The sequence below is a fragment of the Trematomus bernacchii genome, unplaced genomic scaffold, assembly GCF_902827165.1.
Source record: "Trematomus bernacchii unplaced genomic scaffold, fTreBer1.1, whole genome shotgun sequence".
Lineage (NCBI taxonomy): Eukaryota > Metazoa > Chordata > Actinopteri > Perciformes > Nototheniidae > Trematomus > Trematomus bernacchii.
This window is the reverse complement of record NW_022987705.1, coordinates 5,591,857-5,615,174: the sequence shown is the minus strand read 5'-3', so window position 1 is coordinate 5,615,174 and position 23,318 is coordinate 5,591,857. Positions and strand designations below refer to the sequence as shown.

The following is a 23,318-nucleotide window of genomic DNA, read 5'->3' as shown; positions in this document are numbered from 1 at the left end:
TTGTTGTTGGCTGCAGCTGTACGGTATGCGCATGCGCAGACAGTGTGGGGTTTTTCTTCGCTGTGTTGAAGAACCGGCGTGTAAAACATCTGTCGCCACGGTCGCCACCCTGTGTATCACAGGCATGTCGCCACCACGTTTTGAAATGGCCAATTTTGTAGCCACCACTTTTAAGTATAACTTATAAATGTTCTGTAAAATAGCGTGCACAAAGAAATATGATAAACAAAGACACTGGTTTAGTGTCAAGATGTGCAATTTGGACATGTTAGTACACTTTTAATAGGAACAACATTTTTGACGCTAATAAACATTTATATCTGGCTCTTGAGGGCTCTGAAGTGAAGTTTACTTTTGCCTCAAATATGTCAATCAAAGTTTATTTATTTAGCCCAATATCACAAATTGTACTTTTGTCTCAGGGGGCTTTACAGTTTATACAGAACATGAATACAGTTTATTGTGTTATGTATTCTTGTAATTATTTCCACATTTCTTTATTTATTCCTGTATTTATTTATTTTTTCTTGTGTTTATTTATTCCTTTATTTATTCCCACATTTATTTATTCATGTATTTATTTACACATTGATTTATTTCTGTTTTTTTTCAAATGTATTTATTCCTGTATTTATGCATTTATTTATTTTGTACTCATGTCATGTTCTGTCCTCCATACCTGTGTGCTCGTTTTGTGCATAAATGTACAAATTCACTCCAAATCACATCACAGCAAGACCTATAGTTGGGCGTTCAATGTATAAAAAACACATACTGTAGGTGGTCCAGAGGTCTATGCATTGGTTATCCATGCAGGTGCTGGAGGTTCAACACCATCTTCTGTCTCCCGGTATGCTGATGTTAAATCTGGAGAGTGACGGCCATGATCAGAGGGTTGTATTACTACAGAGGTGGGATGTAAATAAATACATGAAGGCCTACTGAGGTATACTTTATAGTTCATAATTTACACATCTAAAAAAGATACCAATTGTTAGAGTTCAAGAAGAGGCCAAAAAAATACCTTTTTTAAAGCTTTCTTAAATCTTTTTTTAAATCTCAACAATACTGTAGAGATGAATATGGGCCAACAGAAATAACATGAATTCATAATTTTATAATATATGATGGAAAAGAATTCAGAGGGAAGAGGTATTTTAACTCCACTACATTTATCTGAAAACATCTTTAGTTAGGACACTTTTTATATCACAGTTTATAGGCTATGATCATTTTTTAAATATGCATGTTTTTACCCACGGAAATTACCTAGCAGAACTTAGAGTTGTTAAAGTCAGCTCTACCTCTTTGACATTCAGATGCAACTTCAAGATTACGAATCAGGAATTCAATACAATGACAGATAAATGCAACACTTTGAATAGGACTATTTAATTATTTTTGCTTCTGATACATCCAGGAGGCCTACACATATCTGCTAATAGGCCACTTGTGTATAATAACCTAAATAAGACCTTAAATGCAGGACTTGTTATTTGTTACAGGGCATTTTTCTTCTGCACTTTTGCAGCATACGTGATTACGACAGTAACCTAAAATCAATACATTAATTTGGTGTGGTTGCCAACAGCCCTGTGCTTAATTCTGATGCACAGCCACTGCTCTTCATCCTGGTTTTACCATGCCAATGGATTGGGTCGAAAACAATAATAATGTTGATAATCTGTACTAGAGTGTGTCAGAGACTAAACAAGCAAACGTCTTTACACAAGCACTAGGGGGCATGCTATACAAGTACATGTCAGAGGGTCTATGCCTTGTGTTGTTATTGTTGTGTTAACAATCCTCCCCTGTGTCACTGGAGCAGCGTGTTTTGTGCTGTTTGATTGTAGTTTCACGGGATCAGCAATAACACATGAACTACTGCCATATTCAGATGTGGGCAGAGCAGTGGTGGAACAGAGGGCTGCCCTGAAAACACAGCAGGACAGACAGAATTGTACTGCTTACTGTGTCTAAAGCAAGCAGATACGTTTGTATGTCACACCTAAAACTGAAGGAGTCCTTTTTGGTACAGCCATACAGTAGTATGAAAGTCCAATTTCAAAAACTGGTTCTTTTTTATTTTAGGATGAATAATAAAGATATTTTTGCTCACTTACACAGTCCCATAACAGTATGGCTCTTTGTAAAATGTCCAAAAGTGATCTTACATTCTCAAGACACTTCAGCTGTTTATACTAAGCTGAGTAAGCTGATCAGGCCTCAGACTGCCATCATTCAGAGACACTTTGTTATTGTGATTTGCACAGAGCACGTCGGACTCCTCCCCCGTGGTTGAAATGCTGTATAAATGCAGCATCAGCCTGTCAACAGTGTCTGAAAGCTTATTGGTACCCAAACATGAAGGGATTGAGCTTGGTTCTCCTTGTTCTTCTCCTGATGCTCGCAGTCGGGGAGGGTAAGCAATAAATACACCTGTTTTCATTTAGTGTGAGATCAGATCAACCAATTCATAATATGGCAAATGCTCAAACTTCACTGTGCATATTTGCATGGCTCTAAGGAGAAGTAAAGCAAATAATGAAACAAGTTTTTTTTCAGAATTTATTTTCAACAATTTAAGAACTTGAGAATAATGTGTTTACTGTGATTACAGTTTATGAACAAGTCAATATTCATCAGGATTATCTATTCTTTAATGATTATATACAGGCAATGATCTAGAAATGCAACATATTTGTGACAATAACAACAGAAAATGATGCAGAAATGAACCATATTTATGATTATTTTATGATTATCCGCAGGCAATGATCCAGAAATGCAGTACTGGACTTGTGGGTATAGAGGACTCTGCAGACGGTTCTGTTATGCTCAGGAGTACATCGTTGGTCATCACGGTTGCCCCCGAAGATACAGGTAGACCTGCTACGATCATAAAGAATAACTGTGCAGAACTATTGTAATACTTATAGCTTATTTTTTGCAAAGACTTTTGAAATGATTGTAAGATTAACTTAATTTGCTCTGCACTCATTTCCAGGTGCTGTGCTATGCGGGCTTAGCACCTGCATGCAGCATAATAAGGACTGACATCCCCAGTACATGGGTAGCTGCATCCAGCTGGATCTGATAACCAACAACCTTCTTCTGGACAAACAATCCCTCTCAGACCTCTAACATGCAGTGGGATCTGACAACAAGTGCTTTTGAAGTGGACTTTTTATATTTAGACCTAGATCACTTAGCTATTAGGTGTGCAGGTGCAATCATAAAACTGCTGTTGTTGCTTGAAACTGTGTCTGAAGCGTCCTGTAATCTCACTTTCTTAAACAACCCTGTGTGAACAGCCACATCTACTCTCCGAGATGCCGTGTTGACAATAAATGCATGAAAGAAAATGACTGATGTTTCTCTTTGATTTTTGTCATTCTTTTTGAATTATATTGTCCCAAATATAATTTAAAAAATTGTCTTCACTTTTCATCTGAAAAATACCTTAAATATAGTGCTAACACTAACTCTGCAGCACATTACCCACTTGGACCTAACTTTAGGGATATAACAGCATGAAAAGCAGTGGAGTCTGGCACAGCGCTATACTGACTGGACACAATGATGGTCAAGTGACTGACCCAAATAGCTGTGATGGAATAGAGCTTTTGTGAATGAAGTGTTATGTCTCTTGTCTGTGTTTATGTTATCTCACCATTCTGTCTGACTAGACAACATTGTCTGCAACAGACGGACTACGTCACGACTGCAAAGCAAATTCATTGTTAAATTGTCTGCCTATCTACGATCAAAGGTCAAATATCTTTGTTGGTCATCTCTGGTTTATTTATTTAATAAGGAAGAGACACGACTGTTCGCTGAAAAATCCAATATACTCAGCCTGGTCCTGATAAATTATGAATAACTGACATCTAGGAAGCAACTCAAATTATTGTAACATTTAATTACACATCTGAATGTTGCACCCATTAACATCTGAAGATGGTTGGTGAGCGGTCCGGGCTCGTAGGTGTTAAAGGCATGGATGCTATTTGTAAACATGGGCCGCTGTATTGTGCCCTGCTTTGTCATCTGAGTGGAATCTTTGTGCTATTCAGACAGCGCAGCGTGACCAAACCACAAAGGCATAACACCCCCACAAACCTGTTTACATGAGGCTGTCTGTCTTCACAAAGCTTAAAACACAAAGTTATTACAGGATGGATGTATTTATGAACTGTCACCGCACAGACTAGCGTTACTGAAGAGAAATGAGAGTTAGGGGATGCTGCGGGCGCTTTTTTTCTGAAGCTGACGATAAATCAAATATATATACTAGGCAGCCCTAGTAAGTCCTTATTAGGTCATAGGTGCTTTACCTATGGTCAGCTGTTTAGTATATGTTTCCGACAGGGAACCAATGCCGTTTTCTGAGCTCTTATCAAAACTGCCAGACTCTATTTAAAAAAAACTGTACTTTTTAAATCTAAAAACATGAGGGTTGCTAGTCTAACACTGCCTGATTGTTGTTCTTCTGAGTTCTGGGATTCTGTTCATTCTGAGTCTGAATGAACAGAATCCCAGACACTTCAATAGGGCAACTTTCAATAATGTTTTTACTGTTAGGCAAATGTCAATATGTTTTTGACAAACTGAATGACAATCTAATACTTTAGGCCCAAACTTAATTAATTTCTTTACCTACGCTAACCTGCCATATCTAAATGCCTTCTTGCTTTGGTTATAAGAGTCATTCCTAAGACCTACGATTAGAAGTTTACAGTCTGACCCCAAAACAAGTTTTACAAACCCAGTTCCTCATCTAGAAAAACAAACAACTACCCATTCCGGAAATACGACAAGCCTCGATACTACTCCTACTGTGGTTTTTGGTTTTGCAAATCTTGTTGTCAAGCTAATGGAGGTAACATTTGTTCTAATGTTTTAGGCTCCATTGATCTCTCCCTCTGTGTTGACTGGTCTCCTTCACCCTGACATTGAGGGCCATCTCTTGTGCTGCAGCCACCACCACTATCATCTATCTAGTGATGGTATTACCAATGTGACGAGCAATACTTGGATTTAATTTGAAGTAGTGCTTGACATTTAGGCTAGAGTTTAACTTTTGTGTAATCAAAGCAGAGTTTATTCTTCATTCCATTAAGTGCAGTTATACAAGCTCTGCGCATGATGTCATAGACTTTTACTTTTACAACCACGAATGAAGCGCTGCAATTAAACTTTGTGGTTTGATTTTTTCCGACAGCTGAATTGAATTTGCTCAACTTCAGTTATTTTAAAGAAAGATGTAATGTGTAAATCTGTTAACAAACAAGGATTGTGTACAGACACTCTTAGCTTAAAAATAATACATTTTAGATTAATTATAAAGTATTTCTAATAACCACAAGGACAAAAGTATATAAACAGTATACTATAATGCCCTTTTATCACCCAACAGAAGTAACACCCGTGCAATATTGTGCAATCCACGACAACCGCCCCGTAATAAACGCTATCATTGGGATGCTGTTGTTCTTGTATTACAAAGCACAGGTTTTGTTGTCCACACCCTGTTCCAAACAAACTTTGAACTGTCGGTCTTTGTGTTTGATGATTATCATGGGATGCAAGACATAAACGGCATGAAATAACAATTCCCTTGTATACAGCAGCAGCCAGAACATATACGGTAATCTGTCATATTTATGGCGAAATAATCTCTCCTTTGTCAAATATTCCAAGGGCAGATTGTGAGACAAAGGTTTTGGCTCATGGGAACAAAACCAAATCATTCAAAGAGAATCATTGTGGTCCTTTTCAGCTCATTTCGGTCTTGTTTTTTGCATCTTTTTGTCCTTTTGTGTCCGTTTGGTAACTTTGTTACTGGTTTTGTGGCTCATTGTAGTATTTTGATTGACTTTGCGACAAGAAATGCATCCATTTGTTTGTTATCTCAAACAAATGGATGTCACCTCAATAAGAACACCTATGGGCAGACCACAGCCATTGCTCCCCGTTTGTGTGGTTTATCAGCGCAGATTTACAGCAGAACGTTTGAAAGAGAGCTAAATGGGAAAAAGTATTTGAAGAATAACTTCAAAACATCAACTGCAAAAATGTACTAAACTAGTTTAGAGGTCACCTATTATGCAAAATCCACTTTTTCGTGTCTTTTATACATAAATATTTGTCCCCTTTGTAAAGAGATTCTGAAAGTTTCAGGAACAAAGACCCCCTCTCTTTTTGTCCTGTTCCATTTATATAAAAACCTGTCTGAAAATGAGCTGATCAGATTTTGGCCACTTTATGTCATACATTTTATTTGGCTTATGTAACCATTAGCCAATCACCAACCAAGGTAACACCCGCCCACCTTATCACCTGAATCTCCTCCTAGAGCACCATTAGGCGCTTTCACACCGGAGTACTTTCCCCCCCGAACTACGCCGATAGGGGGGGGGGGGGGAGATCTGGAACTAGTCCTTAGTTCGCGCGAACCTTTTCACCCCCACATAGTCCCTGCTAGAGAGGTAGTACTTTCCTGAGGAGGAAATGGTTCGTGGGTGTGTCGGCCACACTAAACATCTTTGATTGGCTGGGCGAATTGCAAACCACGCCCTGTAAAACTCAGAAAAGTTTTTATGAACCCAAAGCAGAAGAAGAAGAAGAAGAAGTGACGTCAGCGGCTTCATTTGCCTAATCCTCCCTCAGGGACTTATTCCGGTGAGAACACAGATCTACTAGGACAGGTCGAGGGACAAGTACCGGGGACAACTACCGGCTAAGTACTTGGTGTGAAAGCGGCTATTGTGTTATTTTTAACCAAATATCTTGCAGAGGGGCGTGGCTCCTTATTTTCATCTAAAGTAAAAGACACAGAATCAGCACTTTTATATATTGATGAAAAAGAGTATAATAGGGGACCTTTAAAGTCTTATTAGTGTCAATCTACATGGGAAGGTGAATTGGAGTGCCATTAAAAACCATACACTTCTGTATGCTTCATCTTGACATTACTGCTGAGACAGACGTTTTGTTTATAATCCAAATACCCTTACATTTACAGTAGTAGAGATCCCAATTGTCCGAGCTTAGTGGTGTTGTGTCTGAAGTGAATCCTTGTTCCGCAACTTTTGAAGATTTTCTAAATGTCTATAAATCTAAACTAAAGTGAAATGAGATTGCATTGACAACAGCACTGCTTTCAAACCGTTTATAAAAAAATAAAGAGCCAATCTAACAATCCATGTGCCTGCCAGGACAGAACAAAGCGAACACATCAGAACTTAGCAATGTACATATTCATATGATGTTACAGAGCTGGATTAGCGGTCTGTTTCAGGACAAAAACTCTGACTCAATCACAGAAAATTGGCAGCAAACATTTGAAAACACAAAAAAACGCACTGGAAATCGCCAAAAGCAGATATGAACTTAATATTGACAACAATAAAACAAAATTGCAAACGTATTTACATTGATCACTTAGTAAAATAGAAACACATCATCCATCTTCTCTTACTCTAATACGCCAAAATCTGAAATTAATCCAGTTTAAAAAAAAGGAAGATTCTTCAGTCCCAGCCAGTGTGAATGAAAGGTTGTAGATGAGAGGTGCTCAGTGCACATCAGTAGAGAAACAATCACAAAGACCGGCTACCTGAAACTAATAACTCTCCTCATTAGGTCAAAGACCAAGACGATGATGGCATATTTTGTAAAATTCAAGAGAAAAGACCCATAAAATATATTGGCAGTGCTTCAATACAAACAGCATATTCATATTTCAATTTGGTAAAAAAATTCCTGTGGATATATTTAATTCTTTGAAGTAATCTTTTTTCTACAAATGTCAATTTTTGTTCAAGAAGGTGAGTCCAACTCAAGAGCTGGACATTTATTCTGATGCTGTTTGAATTAACGCCTGTCCATCAGTGATGATGATGATGATGATGAAACAATGCGTCTGTCGAATATTGACAGCATTGAAGACGCTTTTGAAGACCCTCTGCCTTATATTTTACACTTAAGTCAAGCTCTTGGTCATTATAGACATGGTAAACAACATGGAGAAAAGGTAGGGCTTTTGTATTAACACAAATAGATCACTGCATGCAACAGATCAATGAAAATAGACCTTGTGGTCTCTGCTGAATTATCTTGAGCGAAGCCAGCACCTGGGTGTTATCACAGCTCAAATGTGCCCCCTACCATTAGGATGGAGCATGAACAAATGCTTCCTAAACAGTACAAACTCTCAGGTACATGACACCTGACAGAGTGTGGAAAGTTTACATTAAAAAACAGCCAAAACTCTTCAGTGTTAGCAGACATACTAAAACGATGTACTGTCTCCATGTTGTAATGACAGAATCTAATTGATGAAGACAATAAATCATGAAACTTTTAAAAATAAACGACTGTCCCTACAGAAAATATCTTGGCGGTTCACCGGGAAAGAATTCACTGTCTTTCTGGATGTTTTGGCTGTTTCAAACGCACCTCTCTCATTGTGCATTGTTGTCTTCATCACTAAGACGAGCCCCTTTTCACTTCATAGTGACTTAGGTTTGTGCAATTTAGGAGCTTTTCATATAGTCCATTTCAAAATGTGGACTTTTCACAGCTCTGTTACAAAATAAATGTTTTCAGCCCTTAGGCCTAACTTGCTAAAAAAAGACAAAACAAACTTGATATTAGGGTTGGAAGATGAGAAAAATACAGTATATCAACTATAGACTGAATCTAGCGCTGGGGGAATTTGTCAGGCTGTTTTTAATGCACCAAAGATATTTGCATGTCCGCCCAAAGGGGATTCAAGGATGTAAACATGATGTACTTAAAGCACAATTTCTATGGCATCGGTAGCTGCAAAAGACCCAGCAATTTGGTGCTTCATTCACTGATAGTCTGCACGGCATAAACACATTACCTGCACTCAAGCGTGGCTTTATAAAGGAGACTTCATGTCAGTGTAATGGCTTCTTAATCCAGTGCTGTACTGCTGTTGAACCACATACGTTCACATGGAGCAAATATGTTGAATACAGCATCAAATGGTAGTTCAATTTGTAACGGTGGCCAATTGGAAATGTCTACTCTATCGCCCAACCCTAATTTGTATAATGTATGGTGATGTGATGGCACAGATGATGAAAAAAAAAGATTAAAAGGCCAAAGACTTTCAAACACATTATAGCCGTGCATCAAACTGGAGCATCAATAGCACTCAGTGCGAGGAAATTATCATACGAGCACCTTTCCACAGTCTGGACAAGTGATGATGTTTGTCTCCAGGTTGAACATAGTTAAGTTCACTCCATGCTTTTGTTGTCCTGGAGTATTCTGTTCAGATGGGTGCTTTGCCTCCACGGCTCCTTAAGAATGTTATTTTTTACTCTTGGTCCTTTCTGAAATGTCATCATCATCTAAAAAGCTGTTAAGGATTCAGATGATTCCTTGCAGTCCAGGGCAGCTGGCTGGTATGCATGGTGGTGGCCTAGTTTACTCACATTCAATGATCTTCAAGGCAGGAGTGGTCATTTGTGAAACAAGTACATCGGCCTCTGAAAACCTGTTGTGAAAAAATGATAACATTTAATTAAGCTACAATCTTTATGAACATGATATGCATATATTTTTGCAGACTAACGCAGGGTCGGCTTTGGCTTAGGGGGGAAATGATCGTTTACCAATGGGAGGTTTATTGGTTTGATCCCTGGTCCCTGCAGTCAATGAAATTAGTGAATTACCTCTTATTGAGCACTTGGGGGCCCCAAGGAACTCAGAGCTGGTGAAGCCCACCTCTGTTGTAAGGTATGATGGGAACTGGTCAGGTCTGAGGCGGATGCTTTGGAAATTCTTGTTTATGTTTTCCTGTCAAGTGAGAGAGAAATGAGAGAGATGTCAGCCAACGTTTTAAAGGTCCCCTATGATACTATTTTTCATCAATATATTATAGGTCTCAGATATATGCAAAACATGTCTCTGAAGTGTTTGGCTCGAAATACCAAACAGATCATTGCAGCATTACCCATAATCCCCTCTGTTTCAGCCCTGTTTCAAAAGTGCTGATTCTCCGTCTGTTACTTTAGATGAAAATAAGGAGCCACTCCCCACGCCCCTCTGAGAGATATTTGGTTAAAAAGAACACACTGTGCTCTAGGAGGAGATTCAGGTGATAAGGTGGTGGGGGGGGTTACCTTGGTTGGTGATTGGCTAATGGTTACACAAGCCAAAACATCGTTATGACATCATAAAGTGGCCAAAATCTGATCAGCTCATTTTCAGACAGGTTTTTATATAAATGGATCAGGACAAAAAGAGAGCAAATCTTTTTTTCCTGAAACTTTCAGAATCTCTTTACACAGAGGGGACACATGTTGATGTAGAAAAGACATGAAAAAGTGGATTTTGCATAATAGGTGACCTTTAAATCAGAACGTGCACGTGGGATATCCCAGGTGTTCATCTGGGGTTTCTTACCGTCAGCTTCTTCCTCCTCACATAGGACTCCCAGGGCTGTGGCTCCAGGATGAACATGCCCCCCGGACGGAGGTGTCTGTAGACCCTCTTGAACAGCCGCTTGAGGCCTCCGTCCCCCCAGTTCAGGTGAACCCATTTGGTGACGCTCAGGCACATGATCACGTCGTACTCCGGCCGCTGAGTCAAAAGAAGATTGTCGTTCTCCAGTACGTAATTGGCCTGAAGGAGAGAAGAGATGCGGTGAGAAAAACATGGCCGTGGTTAAACGGTTTTGTGGTGGTAATAAAAAAACTTCTCTGAAACAAAAACCTTAGGGGTATGTCCACAGCTAAGAATATGTAGGTCAACTCAATGGTTAAAAACTGGTTTATAGTCTACGATTGTTTCAAATATTTTAAGTTTTACTAGTCATTTGGTAATTATTAACAAATAATATAGCGTAAAAAAAGATTATATGTGCAATGATAAACTGTTAATAAAGGTTTACCAAAGTAATCTGAATGCAATTGTTATTCTCTCTTATACGCTATGATACAATAGGCCCTATGATTTATAAAGTAATTATTTCTTTATATAATAAATTAACTTTGGAAAAAATATCATTAACTATAGCATTGATAATAATAAGTAAACCTCATTATCATTTCATAATTTGTCAACAGTAAAATGACTATTAACTTTATTAATGATGGTTATTTTAAAGTGTGATACTGAATGCCTTATTAAGAGTGATCTTCTAATAAAGGCATGAACAAAGACAGGAGCTTGGAGGGAGAATAACCAACACATTTGACTGCTGCTCAGTGAAACCATTTGACTTACAAATGGTGCAAGAATAATATGAAAGCTTGTGTGCGGAGAAGCCCAGAAAAGGATTTGATCTGGATCACCATTTAAACAGAAGACAACTAGAAAGTGATCACAATACTCCTTTTTCACAGGAGACAACAGAAAAATAATAGCTGGGGTTTGGTTTATCACACATTGAAGTCATGTTTAAAGGGCTGAGATATTCTTAACTCCAAGTCACTGAAATAACCTTTTTTAATAACTTCGATGAGAATTTAGCTTTAAGAGGTAAAAAAAACACCTGCTGTTTTTAATTAGAATATGCTACCTCAAAGTGCTCCCGACTTGAGGGGAGGGGGGGGACTCAGGGGCTCGTCTTGAGGCTTTCCACTCATTCTTACAGGATAAGCTCTGTGCTGCTGCACTGCCATTATCACTAATGCCTCGTAGCAGGGAGGAGGCACTTATCGATTTCATTCAGAAACACCACGGGTTCTGCATCTAACCTATTCATGTTACTGCCTACGCAAAAACCTCCCAGGCACAAGGCCGCCGGCTTGAAGAAAGCTTGATTAGAACAATAACATATTTAAAAGAGAAAAGCTATGGTAACATTTGTCACATTCTCCAACAAGGGATGGACTGATATGCCAATGCCATTTGGAAAAGGTAAGAAGACAGTCTGATTCCTCTTTCCTGCTTTCAGTTCTCAAAATCACTGGCAGCTTCAGGGAATAGTGAGCCTCTTGTATGAAACACACACAAAGCTGTGCAACACAAACAAAAACACAAGTGCAAACCAGTGGTAATTAATTCCCTTAATACTCCATCTTACTGAAGTGATTCAGAGAAACTATGTGAGGCAGATGCTTCCTTATAAAACGATCCAACTATAAAAGATTATGGCTAACATAACTGTTTTTTAAAAGAGGGGAGAACCCTGTTTCCTGCCGACTGGGAGAAGAGTAGCATTTTGTAAACAAGAAAACAAACAGTCTTTAAAAAGGTAATTACTTGTTGGTCAAAGTTTGCATTCATTCACAAAAGAAAACTAAACTCCCAAAGTTGTGGAAACTTTCCAACAAGGCATCCATTTATGCAAACTTAGACCAATATCCATAAAGATCCACTGCAAGTGTTTTATTTACTTACCTCTTGAGGCCTTACGAAAATAATTTTAAAAAGAAAGTCTCTAATACTCTGTAAGAAGACACATACATGTTCACTCACTTTGAATATGAATGTATACTCATTTACAAAATTACATATTTAACATCCAAAACTGCTATTCATTTTTCTGGTATGTTAATGTGCATCTTGTACAGAAAAGCTATGTGGTGACATCTGCATGCTATAATGTGCTGTGACAATGCTAACCGTTGTCTAGAGGCAAGACCATTATCCTCAGGTTCAACATCTCCTAATTAATTATTTGGGTGTGTTTTAAGATATTTTACAATGGACTAGGGCAAGCTTTTTGACATCATGCTGCCATCATGATGCAGACATATCGCGAGCAGTGCCTCAATCTGAAATACCGGATGTTAATTTGACCTTCATCTAAACTCCCAAAATGCAAAAAGGTTCCCATGTGACTCACCTTGACAAAGGACACATTTGAGGGGAACTCCCCGGGCCGGGTGGTGGAGGATTCTGTCAGAGGAGGTGCAGCGATGGGCCCCCTGGTGATCCGCAGGGACACGGGGAAAGAGCAGCTCACCGAGTGATCAGCGGGGGACGGATCACAATCTTCCTGGTCCATTTCCTCTGTTTTGCCGTCCTGCCTCTGGGTCCCTGCCTCATCTGTGCGACAGGAGTCATTGTCACTTGCAGCCTCTGCAGGGCCACTTTGTCCTTTCGCTGGCTTCCCGTTTTCCTCCCTGCCTTCAGCTTCATTGTGCTTCTTCTCAGAGCCTGTGAGACTCTCTTTCCCATTCCTCTCCTCCTGCTTAGTGCTCTTTTTCTCCTGCGTTGCATGCCTGGCCTCTTGGGTCTGCATCTCAGACAGATAATGTCTGATGTTCTTCCGGGCTGCATGTACCAGTCCATTGTCAATGTCCACGCCCAATATTCGGGCAGGTCTTAGCATTTTGGCAATATAGAGTGTAAGATGGCCTGAGTTGCAACCCAAATCCAGAACCTCTTTACCTTCAAACCACTCTGGACGAAGCACCCGTACCCGGATGTCTTCGCTGGCGCCTGGGTTGCGGTAGCCATAATACTTGTTGTAGTTCCCATACTGGAACTTCTTCTTTTGTTGCTCCTTCGCCTGGTTGTGAGGCTGCTGGTGCTGGCGACCTCCTGGCCCTGGTTTTGCCCCACTCCTTGGTGTGTGGAAGGATTGGGGATTTCTCGAGCCCCCCGTTCCACAACTTCTGTCTCCAGATCCTGACTTTCCAAGGGGGGTAGAATGAGTCACAGGGGCCTCCATTTTGCCAGAGTTGCGCCTGCGTTTGCGTCTGCTAGTGTGCTGGTTTGGTGCCCCTGATAAGGCCGATGTGCAATCCTCTAAAGATACAGATGTCATCTCCTCCTTGCTGCTGGCAGAGATGTCAGCTGACTGCTCATGTGAATCCTCGGGGACACTAGAGAAACTGTTGGACTCTTTGGAGACATCTGGTGCAGAACATGTGGCTAACATACCTGGCAGCGGGGCTGAGGTGGCCGTTTTAACCTCACTTTTTCCTGATTCTGAGAGGTTAACCTGTGTGGTTGCAATCCCACTAGCAGCTCCTACACCTCCAACTCCTCCTCCTCCATGGTGTCTGTTGCGGTGTCTCTTCCTGCCACCAATCCTGAAGGGGGACACCAAAACGCTGCCGTCTGCTAGCCCGCTGTTCAGGTTCAGAGGATCTGTGATGTCTCTGGGGATGAGGATCTCCACGGGATCTCTACTCTTCGCAGGCAGCGGGGAAGATTTGGGCGTCTCTGCATTCAGGGCCCTGTTGACCTCCTCATCAAGCAGGCTGTTCAGATTCAGTGGGTCGAAAATGTTCCCACCCAGGAGGAAGTTGGTAGGCAGGACGGAGTCACTCTCAGAGTTGGCCCTCCGTCTCCTCTTGCCAGATGTCGGATGCTTGAAACTAGAGGTCGCTGTGTTGCGGCGCTTTGTTAGTTTTGTTTGTTGCGGTTGTTTGGAATGATGAAAGCTGTTTCTGGGATTGATGTTATTCTCGTTTCCTCTCGCTCCCTGTCCAGCATCGTCAGAGTGGGAGAGCGCTTCAGTCACGATGGTGTGTTTTGTTGAGGCTTCAGTGTCTGAGGCTGGACAAGCAGCTGCAAAATCAGGAGTGGCTGCGGTACCCTCCACCATGACAGAAATGTTGCTGTAACCTCCAGTACATTCTGAGAGCTGCAGAGCTGAAGTAGAGCTGGCCTGTGGACTGCCCGTTTTTACAGTATCCTCATCAACAGACATCTCTTTTGGTTTTCAGGGCTGGTGCAGACATGGAATTTCTTCTGGATCTGAAAGACACAGAAAACACAAATAACAATTTTAATTTAAGCTGAACAAGTTTGAAAAAATATGTAACGATAATTATGTTAACATATATGGCAATATGATTCACAATATTGTGGGGATAATCATGTATTAAGATTTACCTTTATTGAAAATATATTTAAATTATTATGATCTTTATCATTTTATTATTTTCTGAAGTCTTTAGAAGAGACCCTAAAGAATGAGTAAATATGGTATTCAGACACATGCTTAACAAACATTGAACTAGTACATATTGTGATTTTGATAAAAACGATATCAAAAATTATTTCCCCAAAAAAGTAATAGTTATGTAGTTAATATCATATGAGATACAACAAAAATAAAAGTATTATTTTTGTGAAGTAACGGTTAGATTTGCCTGTGTTGACAAAACAAAAATGGAGCATATTAGCAAATGTGTAATACTTTGAATTAACACACATGGCAAACAATGCATCAATCTATTTTATGGTATTTATCTAAATTGCATAAGCTGTAATTGTGTGCTTTAGGCTGGAGGAACCCAATACATATCAAAATATTGATTTATTTTTAAAACAAGTAATTTATTAGTAAGTTATTAAAAAGAGGTTGGTTGACTAAGTCATAGAATAAACCGTCCGTAAGATATGACAAAACGTGTTTGAGGGTTAAAGTACAGTGAGGTGCATCCTTATTGCTATATTCACATAAATACAGTCTATGAGGCACACACTTAACTGCATTATAAAGTCACTTATATCGACAAAACTACAACATTATACTTCTGAAATTCTCAAATTTAAGTCCAAGGACCTGAAAGTCATGAGGGTCAGTTTAAGAGCAAGCCTTGGCCAATCATTATGTGTTTTACAGAAGAGGATGTACCAGATCAGGTGACCCTCTACTTTCCACTGTCATTTTCTATCATGTCACAATAATAACAAATGTCTCCATATTAAGATGCAGGGTTTCTGGTACTACGCCATTATTAGATTAGCTATCTGACATGTGAAGCTGTGTCTAAGCAGGGGGTTACTGACCTGAAAAGTTGAGGAGTCCCAGTGTTGAACAGTTATCTGGTTAGCAGGCTAGCTCCTAGCTTGGGCCAGGAGACTGAAACGTCGACTAAACGTGCAGCTCTACTCCGAACAAACAGCCCTTACTACACACACAGTCAAGCACCCACCTCGATATGCTGCAGTCTAAACCCCTCCCGAAATCGTGGTTAAAATAGCAGAAAGTGGCACTATCTACCAGATGGCGTGCAGTCAACAGTGTAGAGAGAATCAAAGTAACAGTCTCACCTCTCGGTGCTCCCCGCCTCCGGCCGGACTGTCACTGCCGCGCACTCTCTGATGCTAACGTTAGCAGCTAGCTCCAAGAGTCCTACATCAACACAACCGTGGCAGGCGACGCGAACACGCCAGTAAACACAACGAGGCGGTCCTCCTGCAAGTCTGTCCGGGATAAGCCTGCTCTGCCCTCCAAAGTGTCCTGTCGACTTCTTCGGTGAACTCCCACTCGCCCAGTGTCGGTCAGGTTGGTGAATAAATTATTCCGCTCGCTGATAGAGTCGGCATGGCGGCGCATCCGGGCTCCGAGCTGTAGTCAAGATGACTGAGAGTGGGGCGGAGATCCGAGGCTGGGAGGAGAGCTCCTTCTCTGGGATATTATAATGAGCCTGATCCTCATGTTGGTGAACAGCAGGGCTCCCACTACTCACTATCTCCCTTATCGATTAATAGGTAAGTTATTGTTAAAATCATACATTGTGCAAAGCAGAGATAACCGTGTGTTACTGACTGTGAATGTTTAGCACTTTTTTTGGAGGTTGAACCTTAACATTGCTGACACTTCATTGTAGGTCGATCGATTTATCGACTAATCGTTCAGATCTAGCATCACAAACATATATCAATATATTTTGAACTCATGTAGACTAGTTATTACTCATATATATATCTGTATAAGCATACCGTTTGTTTTTACATTTCAGGTTACACAATGATTTACAATAAATAATCTTTTCACTATGTTCTTAAAACCATATGGCAAGATCTTTATGTATGGTATGTAGCCCAAGTCCTTCTCAGAGTTTTACACAATACAGCTTTTTCATTACATAATACTAATTTGATTTATTTTTAAGAACATGATTTTAATTAGATGTTCCACAACAGTTGCTAGTGCTCATTAACAAAGTTAAAACATATTTATTTAGCAGTGCCTAACTGTGACTCTTTTATCTCGTCTTATCTCTTAACACTTTTTATTGTCTCCTATTTTTGTTATATATTATTATACAATAATATTGCCTCTTTGGTTATTATTGTCCTTCTTCACCGTATTGAAATGCACCTGCTGTATTAAAGGTCTTTAGTGAATAGTTTGATTATCATTTTTGATTTAATGTGCAGAATTGATTAAGGCCTAGAATTAGATGTCCAGAGTGCATTTAAGAGCAACCATAACAAAAGAGAAATATCACATCCTCTTGCAGTTATATAAGGGAGGCTAAATCTGAAAATAAATCTTCATATTTTTCACACTCTTGTCTTCTCTCTTCACAGATGGAGGAGTGACTGTGGATTAAACCCAAAGATCATAAGGTAAGGTTGCACACAGTAGTATTGACACATTTTGGGTGTTGCAATGTGCCAGTTTAAAGCTCAAAAACTAATGGGTTACTCTCTTTACCACAGTATGACAGCCATGGCTACAATCCACAAACCGTTTGTTGGCTCTTTGGTATTGATGACATCTTTAAAGTCAACTTCAAGGCCCAACCTCCAAGGTAGGCCTGATTCTATCATTACTCCCCTGACCAGTGTCTGGACTAAGCCTGAAAAAATAGCTTTGGTTGTGTAGTAATGGGCTATTTTGATAAAGTACCAGGACCGCCTCTTGACACGTCCATCTCCACATAATTGGGGTCGATCACCACAACATTGCAGCCGTTGAAAGTGTTTGATAAAGACCAATATTGAAGACACAGATTGGTCCTTGTTTGAAGAGGCAAATTGGCCAGTGTTTCTCGAGCCGAAACCAATTCTCCAGATGACTAAGAGCTTATATTTGACCCGCCTGTTGTCTGAATCTGATTTGTGCTCTGAATGTTAACCTCCTGGTGGAGAGTTTTATCATTAATGGTTCAAAGAAATACAATTGTATACACATGTATGTTTCATGCTTTATGCAGAATTACTACTTACAACAATGGAGTCCAAACTACTTCTATGATCCCGTGCTAATAATCATATTTCTTTCGAACAAATATATCAGTATATTTTAACTCTAGGATCTATATTCTTTGGTATATGTATAGCAAATATTCATGGGGTACTTTACTGATCCTTTGTTGCTAAGTATGGCTTATTACGTTTTTACGAGGAGAACTGCTGAAGGTCTGCAAATGATCACTTAGGTGTAAAGTTTTATATGTGCGATTTTAGGAATGTCGTGTCCATTTACAGTGCATCCGGAAAGTATTCATACCCCGTCACTTTTTCCACATTTTGTTACGTTACAGCCATATTTCAAAATGGATTAAATTCATTTTTTTCTCAACATTCGAGACACAATACCCCATAATGACCAAGTGGAACAAGTTTTAAAATATTTTTGTAAATGAATTAAAAATAAAACACTCAAATATCACATAAACATAAGTATTCACACCCTTTACTCAATACTTTGTTGAAGCACCTTTGGCAGCAATTACAGCCTCAAGTCTTCTTGAGTATGATGCTACAAGCTTGGCACACCTATCTTTGGGCAGTTTCTCCCATTCTTCTTTGCAGATTGTCTCAAGCTCCATCAGGTTGGATGGGGAGCGTCGGTGCACAGCCATTTTCAGATCTCTCCAGAGACGTTCAATCGGGGTAAAGTCTGGGCTCTGGCTGGGCCACTCAAGGACATTCACAGACTTGTCCTGAAGCCGCTCCTTTGTTATCGTGGCTGTGTGCTTAGGGTCGTTGTCCTGTTGAAAGGTGAACCTTTTCCCCAGTCTGAGGTCCAGAGCGCTCTGGAGCAGGTTTTCATCAAGGATCTCCCTGTACATTGCTGCATTCATCTTTCCCTTGATCCTGACTAGTCTCCCAGTTCCTGCAGCTGAAAAACCTCCCCACAGCATGATGCTGCCATGCTTCACTGTAGGGATGGTGTTGGCCAGGTGATGAGCGGTGCCTGGGTTCCTCCAGACATGATGCTTGGCATTCAGGCCAAAGAGATCCATTTTGGTTTCATCAAACCAGACAATTTGGTTTCTCCTGGTCTGAGAGTCCTCTAGGTGCTCCATGGGGGCTTTCATGTGCCTTTGGCTTCCTTCTGGCCACTCTACCATACAGGCCTGATTGGTGGAGTGCTGCACAGATGGTTGTCCTTCTAGAAGGTTCTCCCATCTCCACAGAGGAACACTGGAGCTCTATCAGAGTGATCATCAGGTTCTCGGTCACCTCTCTGACCAAGGCCCTTCTCCCCCGATGCTCAGTTTGGTTTGGGCAGCCAGCTTTAGGAAGAGCCCTGGTGGTTTCAAACATCTTCCATTTGCAAATAATGGAGACTGCTGTGCTCGTTGGGACCTTCAATGCTGCAGACATTTTTCTTTACCCTTCCCTAGATCTGTGCCTTGATGCAATCCTGTCTCTGAGGTCTACAGTCAATTCCTTGGACCTCATGACTTGGTTTGTGCTCTGATGTGCACTGTCAACGGTAGGACCTCATATAGACAGGTGTGTTCTTTTCTAAGTCATGTCCAATCAATTTAATTTACCACAAGTGGACTCCAATCAAGTAATAGAAACATTTCAAGGATGATCAGTGGAAACGGGATGCAATTTTCAGTGTCATAGCAAAGGGTGTGAATACTTATGTGCATGTGATATTTCATTTAATTATTTTTAACACATTTGCAAAAAATTCTTTAAAAACTTTTTCACTTTGTCATTATGGGGTATTGTGTGTGGGATATTGAGAACAAAAATGAATTTAATCCATTTAGAAATAAGGCTGTAACATAACAAAATGTGAAAAAAGTTAAGGGGTATGAATACTTTTCTGTGGAAACACATAAAACAATTTCCAGACCAGTATAACTTTAGTGGTAGTTTATTAGAATAAAACACATTGCAAAACTCCAACATCCCATGTATGGCTATACTGTAAAGTGAGACATCAGGGGGGAGGCCATGAATATATGAAAAAAAAGCATGATATGTTGGAGAGGAGACATGTTTCATAGTTCATGTTCAGTTATGTCATGAATACAACTTTCTTTTGAAAAAAATAATTTACTTAAAGGTAGGGTAGGTAAGAATGGAGAAACCAGCTCGAGTAAGCTAGAATTTGCAAGTACACAACCGAAAACAATCTGCCCCTTCCTTCAGACTTCCTTACAGAGCCCCTCCTCCAACACACACGAACGTGCACATGACCAATGAGGGCACGAGATAAGTTTGTGCACAGATGGAAGGCTGACAGGCAGGTAGGCCATCCAGTCATCTGCCGCGGGCCGAGGCAGATGATTGGTCGTGCTTTTTACAGCGCCACGGCTTCCACAGATGAAATATTTGTATATATTTATTGTCAAAGCATTTAATTTATTCATTGCTATCGGGATGTTAAGAGCATTCCATGGAATATAACAAAAAGTGTTTCTGAAGTGAATTACCTACCCTACCTTTAAGTATGTTGCGGTAATGATTAAAGAAAGGCCTCTCCAATTATAATCAAATGCCTCTTTAATAACAAACACAGCCTATTCAGTGATTGGCAAACTCCTCTTTGGTAATGGGGAAAAGGCCACAATTAACCAATAAATCAAATAAAGCCTGGGAGTGTTAGGTTATTGTTAGTCAAGCAAAGATAATTGGTATGAATGGAGGTAATGGAAAAGTGCACAAAATCACCCTCAACCAGAAAAGTACAATGGCAAAAAGAGTCTCATTAGGAGCTAGCTGAAATTATAACTGAAATGACGTTTGCATTAAGTCAAGAAAGGACCAGAGAGCCTGAGGTGTGCAATTGTCTACCTCTCTTCTAATGAGCGGTAAGAAAAGATGCAATCTCCCTCTGATTGGCCAACAGGGGATATTCTCCAAGCTGCTCTCGATTCTTAATGATGAACCAGTCCTCACACTCTGCATCGGGTGATCTGAATAACCCCTTTATCAACTCGGGGGGGAAATGTGACTTTCATTTTAAATAATTTGGCTAAAGTGACAACAAGTACCAAAGACTGAAGGACTGCCACAAGTACACGTCTGATAAGTCAGTCTGCACTTAAAGGTAGGGTAGGTAAGTTTGAGGAACCGGCTCGAGAAACACTTTTTGTTATATTCCATGGAATGCTCTTAACATCCCGATAGCAATGAATATCTTAAGTGCTTTGACAAAAAATCCATAAAAAAATGTAATCTGTGGAAGCCGTAGTACTGTAAAAAGCACGACCAATCATTTTAGCCGGCCCGGCTAAAATAACTGGATGGCCTACCTGCCTGTCAGCCTTCCATCTGTGCACACACTTATCTCGTGCCCTCATTGGTCATGTGCGCGTTCGTGTGTGTTGGAGGAGGGGCTCTATAAGGAAGTGGCAGATTTTCTCCGGTTGTGTATTTTCAAATTCTAGCGATCTCGAGCCGGTTTCTCAAACTTACCTACCCTACCTTTAACCTCCATTTTGATCTTTGTTTAGACAGACAGAAATATGAACACCTGGCACATTTCTCAATATGGCTTAATTGGTAGGTACTGCTACATTGAGAGCAATGTTAGACAATACCGTCACAGGTTGTAATTAAGCTTCTTCGTTAATGTGGGACACATCTGTAAAGAGACATTGTGCAGAAGGTGGTCAACGTCAACGGCCAGTACTGACACCTGCATTTCCTGGATATTCTAGTTGTCCTCCAAATAACCACTAGAGGGAGACAACATATGAGCTTAAAAAAATGCTGCACACCATAGGCTGTATTATTCTACAGAATTGCCCCTAAACAGTATATTTATTTATCTCTTTCTCTTTATTTGTTTCTATTTCTTTTTGCTTTTCACTGTGTGGTGGCAATAATGATGATTTAATTACTTTAGCGCTGCAAATGTGTAACCTAAAGCAACTCAGCTTTCCCAAGAAGTTGGTTTATTTTGCAATAGACGAGATTTCTCTCTTGGTTGTTGTGTGATCATGAGAGGTCCTCACATTGTTGTTTTGACCCATCAGTCATACCAAACACCGAGTGGCCTCATTCCTCCCAGAGAGAGACTCCAGCTCTACCATCTGCAGCTGTAGCAACAGGAGAGTTTATGTTTTTAGGTAAACGTTGCCTCCAGTGGAAAGAAATGAAAACACTACCAGCCAGTTTCTCTATTGATACTAGTGGCTGGAATTTTGGCTTTCTCTAAATCATCAGGGGTTCATGATGACTGGGAACTGAGAAATAGTTCAGGTCCAAAAATATTTTGTATTAGTTGTGATGCTTAATACATTTTGTTTTCTAACACATATATTCCCAAAATGTGTAAATACACTACTGCTGCTTTTACTCTAGCGTTCACTAAAGTTGGTATGGCTAGCTTCAGATGTATTTTTTTTAAACACCCAGTATGTATATCCACTTAAATTTGAGATTTATGCAGATTAAAAACATTTTACTGATTTAACCACCTGCTGGCATTTAATCTTAATCTTAATTAAAAAAAGAGCCATCATACGACGGACGTATACACAAAAAAAAATCATAAATCCTGCTAAAGAACAGAAGCAACAAAATAAGGCAATATGTCTTTGATTAAAAACTGTCAAATGTGTAATTTTGTAATAAAATATCAAATTGAGTCAGTTACCCCTGGAAACTAATATTTCACATGCAAAAGGATTTTTTTCTAAATAAGAAATGAACTGGAAGAAATACTGAATTCTTTATGCAACCGTAGACAGGACTCTTTTTTTTCTCCGAACAGGATCCTCACATTTGATATTCTCTGCTGTTGAGCTGACAGCTTGCTTCTAATTGGGTTCTAAATCAGCGCCACAGACTCTCCCCCTTTATAATCTCTGAGGAAGGGGAAAACGGAGAGAGGGTACCTGTCCCCCCCTCCTCTGCCCCTCTCTTTTCTCATGTTAATGGCGGTGTGGTCCTCGATCCCGGGCACCATCTGCCCTTCCTCGGGGTTTGGGCCCCAAGCACTCCAGACGTGTCCTTTTGTTTGCGTGTGTCCAAGCAGAAAGTGGTGAGTACACATGGTTCCTGTGGCCCAAAAGGCTCCTCCATCAAGAGCACGAGCCTGCTGTTCATTAGCCTACATCTGACAGAGGGGGGGGGGGGGCGGGGGGCGGGGGGGCGTCGCGTGCCCTGTGTGCAGCAGCAGCATCAGGGGGGTCCGCCGTTTGTTCCGCTGTGAGTGTTGTTCACATTTTATGTGTGATGTCATCGTAAGTAACCGTCGCTGAGGGATGACTCGACAGGTCAACATGCTCTTCAGACTGTAGACTGTGATAACACTCCAACCACATAAATGCCTGAAAATAAACAGGCTAACATTACTTTTTTTAAATATTATAAGAAATGTGATCTTAATTTAAAATAGGTGTGACAACCATTCAAGTTAATGCTTAAGTCGA

General features: G+C 40.2%; 1 protein-coding gene and 1 long non-coding RNA gene across 3 annotated transcripts; one reads left to right on the top strand and one right to left on the bottom strand.

Annotated features, from left to right (window-relative positions):
- Window positions 1–7,159: 7,159 nt before the first annotated feature.
- On the bottom strand, window positions 7,160–16,314 carry mepce (methylphosphate capping enzyme). Of its 2 annotated transcripts, none has more exons than XM_034140516.1 (5): window positions 16,006–16,314; window positions 12,836–14,700; window positions 10,447–10,665; window positions 9,714–9,837; window positions 7,160–9,535 (listed from the first exon to the last, which is right to left on the bottom strand). In XM_034140516.1, the coding sequence occupies exons 2-5, from the start codon at window positions 14,651–14,653 to the stop codon at window positions 9,501–9,503; spliced, it is 2,196 nt and encodes a 731-aa protein (XP_033996407.1). In that variant the 5' UTR covers window positions 14,654–14,700; window positions 16,006–16,314; the 3' UTR covers window positions 7,160–9,500. The 2 variants fall into 2 exon arrangements, with proteins under 2 accessions (XP_033996407.1, XP_033996408.1); XM_034140517.1 differs by lacking the exon at window positions 16,006–16,314 and adding an exon at window positions 15,742–15,988.
- On the top strand, window positions 16,264–17,463 carry LOC117490722. Its single transcript, XR_004556693.1, has 3 exons — window positions 16,264–16,446; window positions 17,272–17,310; window positions 17,404–17,463. It is a non-coding gene; the product is annotated as an uncharacterized LOC117490722 (long non-coding RNA).
- Window positions 17,464–23,318: the final 5,855 nt, after the last annotated feature.

Excerpts from the sequence above, each read along its gene's own strand:
- mepce (XM_034140516.1), bottom strand. The coding sequence starts at position 14,653 with ATGTCTGTTGATGAGGATACTGTAAAAACGGGCAGTCCACAGGCCAGC. Across the intron at positions 10,666-12,835 it reads CAAATGTGTCCTTTGTCAAG|GCCAATTACGTACTGGAGAA; the intron begins GTGAGTCACATG and ends TCTCTCCTTCAG. Across the intron at positions 9,838-10,446 it reads TGAGGAGGAAGAAGCTGACG|GAAAACATAAACAAGAATTT; the intron begins GTAAGAAACCCC and ends CTCACTTGACAG.